General features: G+C 55.4%; 2 protein-coding genes across 2 annotated transcripts; one reads left to right on the top strand and one right to left on the bottom strand.

Moving 5' to 3' along the window:
* Positions 1 to 382: 382 nt before the first annotated feature.
* Positions 383 to 6295, bottom strand: UHO2_03537 (uncharacterized protein; the record flags this gene model as incomplete). Its single annotated transcript, XM_041554143.1, has 1 exon — positions 383 to 6295. The coding sequence occupies one exon, from the start codon at positions 6293 to 6295 to the stop codon at positions 383 to 385; it is 5913 nt and encodes a 1970-aa protein (XP_041410077.1).
* Positions 6296 to 8622: 2327 nt separating this feature from the next.
* UHO2_03536 (uncharacterized protein) lies at positions 8623 to 10581 on the top strand (the record flags this gene model as incomplete). Its single annotated transcript, XM_041554142.1, has 2 exons — positions 8623 to 10144; positions 10223 to 10581. 2 exons carry the CDS (start codon positions 8623 to 8625, stop codon positions 10579 to 10581), a joined length of 1881 nt encoding a protein of 626 aa, XP_041410076.1.
* Between the last annotated feature and the right edge of the window lie 47 nt (positions 10582 to 10628).

Below are 10628 nucleotides of genomic sequence, written 5' to 3'. Positions count from 1 at the left end.
GGTTTGAAGCGGTGTCAACCAGATCGCAGGTGATAAGGGACCAGACAGGAGCGCTTGCTCGAGTCCCTTCGCTTGACGAGAAAGGTTTGCGAGCCTTCGACTGCCTTATCGTACCTTCAGTTGGCCGCTACAGCCGCCGCTAAACGCTCGCGAATGAGCTTGAGCCGCCTATGCATCACACGCGCGACGAGGGTTGCCCTTCTGTTAGATATAACAGAGAACAGCCAGAGTCTAGAACAAAAAGGAGGGTGAAGTGTTCTGACAAAAGGGCATTGATCGGGTGACGCAACGCGTGTCACGGAGGAAGAATACACCGGTCGAGAAGGTGAGTTAGAGGCTCAAGAGAAGTTTCGAAGCCCTCTTCCCGGTTCAGCGATGAGCCTCACACGACCGCAGAAGAAGTTTGATTGTTGTTGCCAAGACCAGCTTGCCAAGCCATGATGTCAGGCATGGTGTAGCCAAGCTTGGATGGCCTCAATTTTCGCTTGGACGAGGTTGAGCTCTTGCGAGGTCGTACGTCCGAGCGGTCGACGCTGTAGGAGTGATCGCCATGGTTCGAAATTGTACTACCATGATCGACGAAGCTGGTAGCGAGACTGTCGAAGCGTCCATGACCACGTGAACTTTCGAGTTGAAGCACCTTTTCGCGCAGATGGAGCAGATCTTCGAGTTGTGCATCGTATCGGCTCATTTCGGTTTCGTAATGCCTCGATCGAGGTAAGCTGATTCTGCTATTTTGTGCACTAGACACGTGAACATCACTTTGGGAACGTTGCCGTTGCTGGACCAGCATGCGTCTCGACGTTTGCTCGGTGTCTTTCTCTGGCCTAATGCGGGTCGCAGGCGGAACGTAACTGCGCGGCTCGCTGCGTTGAGCGATAGCGAGATCATGTGGCAAGGAAGGAGATTGCATGTATCGCTGTTCGTGAATAGATCCACTTGGTATCGACGAAATCGGGAACGCAACACGAGATCCGACAAGTGTGGCAGATGAGGGCATCTGCGAAGCGACGCGTTCGTGTTTGAGAAGCAGCGCTGGACTTATGGTCGAGGCAGGTGAGACTGCGTTGGCATGGGGACTGAGCCCAACCCCTCCATCGAAGTCAACAGGACGAAAGATTGGGTCTTGAGTCTGATCTACGAGCTCACGGATGTCTTGCTCGTGGGAAGCCATAGTGCTGTCAGCATGCGACATCGCAGTCACGTATCGGTCATGTCGTGGCCGACTTGCATGCTGCTGCTGCTGCTGCTCAAGGTTGCCGACAGGCGGCGTCAAGGCCATTTCCGGGATTTTGCCTTGCTGACTTGCCACCGCATTGTCGCTGTCAAGACGCGACGAGGCAGCTCGCCAATCTTGTTCAGGCTTCGTGATCCCAGCCAGGTCTTCCCAAGCTGTCGCTCGCGACGCAGACGGTGTCTCCTCTGCTACCACGTCGTCAGTCTGAACAGCGGAGTCGCGTCTTCCACCATGTGTTTGGGAAGCTCGTCCTTCAGCCGAGCCTTTTGCCGTTCGAGAACGAACATAGCGGATAGCGGCGAGTGTAGCTCCTTCCGAGTCAGAGCCTCTTCCACTCGTTTCGGCGACTGAAGCGCTCGATGCCTCTGCCATGCTCGTATAGTTTTGCTGACGCCTTCTCCTGACTCTGTCTACCCGACGACCGGACAAGCTTCTGCCGCTCGAGGAAAACTCTTCGGAAGAGTAGAAAGACTCGCGCAATCGGGGGTAAGGTGCAGCACGCCTCCTTGGTCGTGGCCCGCTCATGACCAGCAAGTCTTGGTCATCGAGTGGTGATTCAGAGTCCAGAATGTGTGACTCACGAAGGCACTCGGTGACCGAAGCGTCAGGCTCGCCGAAGATGCGTTGACGTGCCAAGACGGTCCTGAGGCTTTCGCCGGGTGACTCAAGAGCACGCAGCGCAGCTAGACTCGCCTGGACTCCTGTGTCCGCAAAGGGCGCCCTGTCAACGATGACGGAGCCATCAGCAGACTCGCTTCTGACTGTTTGCTTGGGCAGAATCTTACTTCCTGAACGCCACATCTCGAGTCTTGTGAGCTCGGCATCTTCGTCGTCGTCGATGACGACACCGGACGAGACCATCTGCCGCTCGCTGTTGCGGTAGGCATCATCTCTATCGTCCCTTGGCTGAGCAAGGGCTCGTCGAAGAACATCACCATCAGTGACAGTCCTTTCCGGACTGGCTATCCCTCGGACAGCGCCAACAACGGAGCTCGCCGTCACCACAGCAGCAGACCAGGGTCCATCTGCCGAGCTCCAGCTGTGCCTGGGACCTGCAGGTGTCTTGGCTGGAGGAAGTAAAGTTTGAGGCTTGATATCGTAGAACGCTGATGGCGACAGAGGCGGACCTTCGGCGGCGCCGCCTGCCTGACTCAGAGAGCGTCTTTGCCCAGCACCTTTGGAATGCGGTCGAGTCAAGTCGAGGGTGGCGTCGATGCTGCGAGTAGGAATCGACGGCAGGGGTCTTGTCCCAGCCATGGGTGACGCGATGGATGCTAGGCTAGATCTAGATGGCTCTTCTGGAAGCCCATCATGGCTGTTGTGAGTCGATTGGGTAGGCGAGTTGGCAGCGGTTACCATTCCCATAAGCATGAGCGGTGAGAGCTGCGTGTCTCGTACAGGCAAGCCATCTATACGGTCAGGCGCTGGCTGCTCGATGCTTCCGTATCGACTGTGCAACTCAGCTGTCAGGAACGAGTCTGTTCCATACGATGGGTTCCGACGATTCATCGTTGAATCAACCGAGTTGCCAGGCGCACGTCCGGGCAATGTAGGCAAGGGACGGTATCGATGTACGCTGCCATCGCTCGTCGATCTGAAGGAAGGCACGGAGCGGAAGGAGCGGCTAGTTTCTGTGAGGCTTGGATCTTGCGTGTGAGCACTGGTCGACCTGCCGAGACTGCCATCGTGACCAAGAGAGAGAGATGGCGACGAGAAGTCCGGCAGGCCTCCAACTCTGCGAGGCGAGGCTGTTCCTGCCTCTTCTTCCGTCATTGGGGACAACGGCGACGTGATGGTCAAAGGTGTCGGTCTGACTGGACGCGTCACAAAGATACCTGCCGGGTAGAAGGTCTGCAGATGTGGATGTTGCTCGTCAATCGGACCACGAACGAAAGAGTCGGAGCTCATCTTGGGCGCAGTCAGCGACTCACGGTCCAAAAGCAAGGTCTCCTTGGTGCCTGCGTCAGAGATGTCGGATAGGCGGCGGGAAAGTGTAGGCGCAGGTGAAAGGGCGTAGTCGCTTAGCGTCACAGCTTTGTGCTTAGGAGCTGTAACTCTTGGGGTTGGAGGGAGCAAAGATTGTTGTTCTCCTGCCGACGTGGCTGCGTTGACGCTGGTTGGCGCTGTGGACGCTGAGCCCACGGCCAAAGAAGTCGCTGATGTGCTTGATGTATGCGCCTGCGTCGCCGTTATTTCGGTTTGGGCCAAGCTTGCTTCGCTTTGTGCCATATGCTGCTGCGTCTGTTGTGGTGGCTGGATGTTTGAGTCAGCGGCGCCGTCCACCCAGCAGCTGAGGGTGAGGATTGAATCGACAGAGTCGGATCTCTCCTGCCTGTTTGGTGTCTCTGTCTTCTGCAAAGGACGACGTGGCTTGCGGAGCGGAGGCACAGGGGCCGGTGGGATTGGCGGAGCCAACGAAGTGAAGGAGGTTTCCGATGAGTTGCCTGTGCTGGATCCAGCAAGAACTGGTCGTAAAGAGCTTGAGGATGTGTCTACAGGCATGCCTATCACGTTGACAGGCGAAAGGACAGCGTCATCGCGCTGTGTCGATCTAGCTGTTGTTGGATAGCAAGGCTCGCTGCCGACGCGTTCAGCACGCCCGCCATGACCAGATTGAGATCGAGAGAGACGAAAACTGAAGACGCGAGCTGCAGAGGGCCGTCGAGGCCAAATCCAGAGGCCGCCTGCCATCTTGCTCTTCTGTGGCTTTGCCTCGAATGGAATGTCACTTGAAAGAGCCTTGGAGAATGTCCAAGGGTCCTCAGATGCGGTTGTTTTCTGTTCTTCGGCATCGATATCGACCCAAGCCGAGTCTTGAGGCTCATGTCCTGAGGGGAGAAAGCCAGAACGACCTTGCTTTGCAGCCTGCGCCTCGGAGACGATGCCTTCGGAGCCTTTGCGTTTGAGCTGATTTTGCTTCCACCAGAGAGATGAAGTGGACGTAATCGTAGACTTGGCCCTCGAGCTCGAGAAAGCATTAGAAGAAGGTTGTGCAGCTTTGTACCGCGCGGACAGGCTCCCGTTGGAGCTGTTGTAGCTTCTAGCAGATCGGACGCTACGCTGGGTGCGAACAGATCGTATGCTTGTCGGACGCGACGAGTCGAAGGTAGCTTGCGGAGCTATCCGGTCTGAGACTACAGAGGATGTCGTTGCGCCTGTCTGAGCTGGAATCGGGCTAGATCTATGCTGCGGCGGCCGCTGACCAAGGGTTCCTGATGCGCTTGGCCATGAGAGCTGCTGAGTTTGGGACTGAGCATGTGATTGAGATTGGATGCTTAAAGTCTGGGTAGGAGCATTCTGCGCAACAGATCTGTTGGCTGCCTGGGAATGCGACAAACTCCTAAGGCGGCTGCGCATGCTGCCTGCGTTGGCAGGATTTGCAAGGAGCTGGGCTTGCACTGTGACCGTGTTGGCCTCTGCTGTAGATGCTTGAGCTGCTCTGGCAGACTTGCCACGCAGCCTGTCGATCAAGGTGAGAGCTCTAGAACGCCTGACTACAGGGTTAGGCTGGACATCAAAGATGGTGTCAATCGAGTCTTGGTGCAGCTCGACTTGTGGACCTCTGCGCAGCTGTTCCACTTGCTTGGTCCCGAGCGAAGATTGGCGAGAGCCAGCGACATCCGAGTGGATCGAGCGCAAGATGCTCGAGCGTCGACTTGCGGCGGCCGTGTCTTGCGCTGGCTCCTCATAGCTATCGAAGGCGCGATGTACGAGCGTCGCCGGATCTATGGAATTAGTCTGGTTGCTGGCCGTTGCGATCTGGTCGGCATGTTGATCGCGATAGAATGCAGGATCGCAATCTGAAGATGCCGAGAACAAGCTAGGATTGGATCTTTGGTGTGCGGGCTGCTGCGTGCCTGAATGCCTCTTGCTCCTTGCGATACTGGCTGCAGGGGTCCAAGTGGCTGGTACTGCCAAGTTGGCTTGAATGGACGATAAAGAGGCGCGAGTGTAGCACTGTGATCGAGAGGAGTGCGGCGGAGGATGTCTGAAAACGGAGATAGAGGCACGGTTCTGAACTGAATCGCCGGTCTCGGAGGCAGTACAGCTGTAGCGCTGCAGATCCATCCGAGTGGCGTATATGGATGAGCGGCATCGACCAGAGTGGGCATCGCTCTGATTGCCGCTGCTAGAGGTGGTCGGATGGCTACTACTAAAAGAGAAGCGGCTGTTCTGCGCACGACTCGATGCGGCGATAGCTGAGGGTTGAGGTGAAGCTTGGTCACTAGGACTTTGACGAAAGACTTCCAATTCGGATTGGCAGCCCTCGGGGATAGAAGGACGAGGAGTGCGTGTCCATAACTCAGCGCCTTGCTGTAGCGGGGATGAGGGTTGATCGGGGCCACCCTGGTTAGATCTTGCTGAAGTGATGGAGGCATTGTTGTGAGCATCGACCGCCAAATGATCATCCTGTGTTCTTGGCAGCGAACAAGAGCCAAGTCCGGCTTTGAGAGCTAGAGCGAGAGAGGGTGAGATAGGAACCGGCTCATGGGCGTGGTCGGAGGCGGATGGAGGCGTTTGAGGAGGATTGCAATGGCCGTCGACACTTGCATGATCCTTGATGGATTCCGGCTCTTCGAGAAGGGGTGGATCGCGTGGCCTAGCACTGACTCGATGAGCCGAACTGCGCTTGAGGGACTTGACTGGAGACGTTTCTGCAGATGGCTGCAACGGGTTGAGGATAGTTGAGGCATCAGCTATGCTATCGACGACATTCGTAGGGGGAAAGGTTGTGGTGGGAGAGAGAGCAAGTGAGGAGGGTAGCCACGGTGGCTGAGGGGCAGGTCGAGGCGCATACTCGCATGGCTCTGGACGGCTGCGAATGGGACCGGCCGAACGTTGGCGTTGCTCTTTTGGGATGAATTGGTGATGAGGATATGAGATGATGTCGGTGGAAGAGACTCGATCTCGTCGGCCAGCGATGAATCTGGAACGGGGTCTCTTGATCCAGCCTGAAGCTGAGATTGGATAGTGACGAGATGCCTCCAAGTCAGCAATCCTTTCAGAGCTGACTCTCGAGGGATGAACGGCAGGAGGCCTAGATTGACCTTGGCCCATCGTGCCTTGCTTTCCAGAGGAGGAAAGAGCGACCGCTATAGAGGAGTCTTTTGGATTTAAGGGAAAGGCGCTGAAAGTGTGCCTATCAAGAGGACATGCCGGTGAGTGTCGAATTATTATTATTTTGGTCGGAAGGGCCGAAGGAGAGTGACTAAGACGATTAGAGAAGCCGAACAAGGTTGTAGGTCGATTCAGCCAAGACTAGCGAGGAGGAGAGGAGGAGAGGAGGAGAGGAGGAGAGGAGGAGAGGAGGAGAGGAGGAGAGGAGAAGAGGAGAAGCAGTTCCGATGGATGCTTGTGTGGCGTCACTGGGATCCTGCCCTGGTGATAGCCGCCGATGCTGTTGAATAGAAACCAAAAGAACAGAAAAGATAGGAAAAACTCTCACTGAATCAGCTTCGGAATCGATCCGATAGAGACAGCAGAGACCAAGTCGAATCCAAAGCAAAAAGACAAACGAACGGAGTATCCGAAGGGACCAAAGAATCAAAAGTGGATGGATGCAGGGGCACAAGGCAAGGCAAGGCAAGGCAAGGCAAGGCAAGAAGAAGAGAAGGAGGATGAAGGGCAAGTTGGTCAGGTCGGGCTCGACTAGATCTCGCTTCGATTCAAGCAACGGAGAAGCCGAACCAGCTGACACCATCCGAATGGGCAGCGGTGAGAGGTGGGAGAGAGGTAGGATAGAGGTTAGAGAGAGGTAGGGAGAAGTAGGCAAGGCAATCTTCATGATATGCTTTTTGTTGACCCTCTCCCTCCCTTGGCTGTCTCGGTTGCTCTTTTCTCGAGACTGAATCGCTTCATACCCTCAAAGCTGCTTGAGGATGGGCAGAGCAGAGACGAGAGCTTGCCATTATGGTAGCCAAGCTTGTCAAGCTTGTCAAGCTCTGATGATCAACATCTGGCCCACTTTTATATCCATCCACCCATGCATTCGTGCATTCGTGCCCACATGCTCCTCTCCCAACGAACATCCCTTTTCCACTTTTCGGCTCATTCAGACAGCAGCCGCCGCCGCCTTCTCTTGGCAAGCAAAAAAACAACCAAAAAAACGCGTCTGGCCAGCAACTCTGGCGTGACAGACTTTGATCCCATCTAACCTTTCAAATGGAGCAAGAGACCATCGACGATAGCGACGCCGTATCGAGTTACTGTGAAGCAGCAGCGTACCTCCTAGTGATCCCAATCCACGGACCGCTCAAGCCCATCTCTCGAGTCAAGTTGGCCTCTGACACAAGAGGGGCCAGAAGAGGATCAGGGGTCAGAAGAGGTTAAGGGGCCAGAAGACGATATCGCGGAGCACCGACATTCTGCTTCAACAACAAAATTCGGATCGCGAATCGCGAATCGCGAATCCCGAATCCCGAATCGCGAAGCGCGACTCGCGACTGGTTCCCGATGCAAGTGATCATGATGGATCGCCGATTCGATTGCGATCCAAAGCAATGTACGTGACATGTCACTGTGGACAAGGATCCAACTTGCTGATCGCCTCGGCCTCTCTTCTGCTGTTGCTTGCCCGGAATGGTCGCATCGATGGACGACTGTCGAGAAGAGACGCCTGGGTGGTCAAGAAGCAACTTCAAGGCTGTGTCGAATGCGTGCCTTGCAGAAAGGTGACTCGAGCCTAAGTTTTCTCGCAGCTGTTGGACTCGCCAAGCAGCAACCACACATTCCAGTCGACATGGTCCCCATTCAATGAGATAAAGCACGAGCGCCCACACAACCTCGGACCTGTGCTGCGGTCCTGTTAGCAGCATCGTAAGCCTCCCTACTGTACCCTCTCGTCGACTTGCCTTTGCGATGGATTCCAGGACATGCTAGTTGCAGCCTAGCCCTGCTTGCCATGCCCACCCCCGATGCAGAGTTCATACATGATGGTCCAATTGGCCTTGTCATACATCGTTCCCCTCGATCTTGGCGTCTCTCGATGCGCGCTCTAGCTTCCATATCTTGATCGCACACGCCGGCACAAGTCCCCGCCAATCTCATGTTGATTGTTCCCGTCAAAGAACTTGCCTTTTGGCAGCAATGTACGCTGCACGACGTTGTGCGTGTCTGTCCACACCTCATTTGTTGCTGCATCACCTTCAGCAGAAGGGTCCGTGTTTGAGTCTCCTGCAGATCTCATGAGCGAGTCTCGCTGCAGCTTCCAACGCTCTTGTGCACCTATCCTGCTTTTTCTTGAGACCTTTACACCAGACTTACTTGCCTCCTTCCCCTCACCTTCCATCTTCACCACCGACGATATCTGCACCAGGCATCTCAATTCTCTTCCAACGACATACATTCACTCAAATTGTGTTGACAGATAGGTGTGGGCACTAGTCATGGCTACAAGTAGCATCCGAAGACTTCCCATGCGGATCATGGACTCGCAGCAGTCATTGGCACAAGACGAGAACACGATGCCAACCGCTTCTTGTTCTGCTTCACCTTCCAAGGTGGCACACACGCGTTCCCCCTCCAAGATACCCACGCTCAGTGACATTGCTGCCCGTCTCAACCGAGACAGAGAGCTATCCACACCTGCATCTTCGCCCATCAAGCAGATCCTAGGTGGAAGCACCAGCAACGATGCGACAAGACCGCGACTCGAGCTGACCGGAAGGATCACGGCTTCGTCTAAGCCTGCTCAACAAGGCGATCGTCAGAGCCCAATGCTCCCGGCATCGCCGTCAAAGATGGCAGACGAGCAGATGATGCCCTCATGCTTGTCGCCCAAGGCTCCTTCCTCGGGCGCATGCTCCCCGACCAAGCCTATCCTACCTAACGGGCTTCCAAGTCTCGAAGAGATCCGAGACCGACTCTCACGGAAAGGTTTGGCTACCAGCAATGACGATACAAGTCCCAACATGCAATGCACACCCTCATCACCCACCAAGCTTGCTGCCAGTCGTCTAGCCAAGTCACCTGAGATCAGCTCGAACCTTGAAGCCAAGGTCGCCTTGTCGCCGATGGTGCAGGAAAGCAATCCAGCGACCAGTCGAGCGACCCCAGCACCAAGCAAGCCCACGCTAACACCAACAACCACGGGCATGGTCGGTAGTCAGAAGTTGACCCACCCTCTCCCTGCTCCACCAGCCAAAGCGCCCACACATCCACTTCAGCACGAATGGACCCTCTACTTTGACTCTCGCTCTGCTGGACCCTCAACACCCGGCCTGCCACCTCCCTCTCCTTCTCTCCCAGCGCCACCCAAAGCAACCCTCAGCAGCTCCTCCTGGGAAGCCAATCTTCGCACCATCGGCGCTTACGCTAGCGTCGAAAGCTTCCTTGGATGTTTCGCCAAGCTCCATCGCCCATCGCAGCTCGAACGACACTCGAGCTACCATCTCTTCAAAGACGGAATTAAGCCGATGTGGGAAGATCCACGGAACGCTAAGGGTGGCAAATGGACCATTACTTTCCGCCAGCGCTATCCAGCTCTTGTTGATCGAAGCTGGTTGTGGCTTGTCTTGGCCTTGATTGGAGAAGGGATGGATGGAGAGGATGAAACGTGCGGTGCTGTTTGTAGTGTCAGGCCAAGGGGCGATCGAATCTCGCTTTGGGTCAAAGATATGAGCAATGTCGAAGCGGTCAATAGGATTGGAAAGAAGCTCATTGCGTTGCTTGAGATTACAAAGGAGCCAGGCATCTTGCTCGAATTCAGCTCTCATTCCGCCAAGTACGATGATCTGAAACAGCAAGGCCTGTACTATAGTGTCAATAATGCGGTGCAGCCGATGGCTAGGACACCTACCATCTGTACTTTCGGCGCTGCAGCAGGTCTGCCCAATGCTGACGGAGCCAAGCTCGCAGCTGCTCACGCTAGCTTAAATCTGATGGCTACCAGCCCAACTTCGCCGAATGGTAAAGGCTTCTCTCACTTCCGTGGTTAGCAGCAGCCGCCTCGCTCACCCATCGCAATTAGTCTGAACACCTCTGCAGAATCTCAGCCTTTTGGTCGACTTGCTGGTCAGTCCAACGGCAACTCCTGCCCCAATGTTGGAGCAATGCTCGGCAGATCACCGGGTAATGCTGCTTCGGATGCCAACTTTGGCGCTTTGGGTCAGTCGCTTGTTCCAGGGATTGGAATCAACACGCCGCCGTCTGGAAGTGTGTCGCCGAGCATGGGTGCGGCGAGGAAGGATGCTTTCCAGCGATCCATATCGACTGCCAGCTGGAGGTCAGGTCGCAGCAGCACGAGTCCTCAGCGCCAAGGAAGCATTGTTGCAGCTGACGCACTCGGTGCCAAGACTGACGAAGGATCGCTGTCGAGAAGCGTCTCTCCTCTCAAAACCGACTAATCCCACCCTTCTCACGACATGTATCTATCTCGTATCGCCATTCCTTC

The sequence above is a fragment of the Ustilago hordei genome (assembly GCF_900519145.1).
Source record: "Ustilago hordei strain Uho2 genome assembly, contig: UHO2_contig_06, whole genome shotgun sequence".
Lineage (NCBI taxonomy): Eukaryota > Fungi > Basidiomycota > Ustilaginomycetes > Ustilaginales > Ustilaginaceae > Ustilago > Ustilago hordei.
This window is presented reverse-complemented; position numbering and strand designations above follow the sequence as displayed.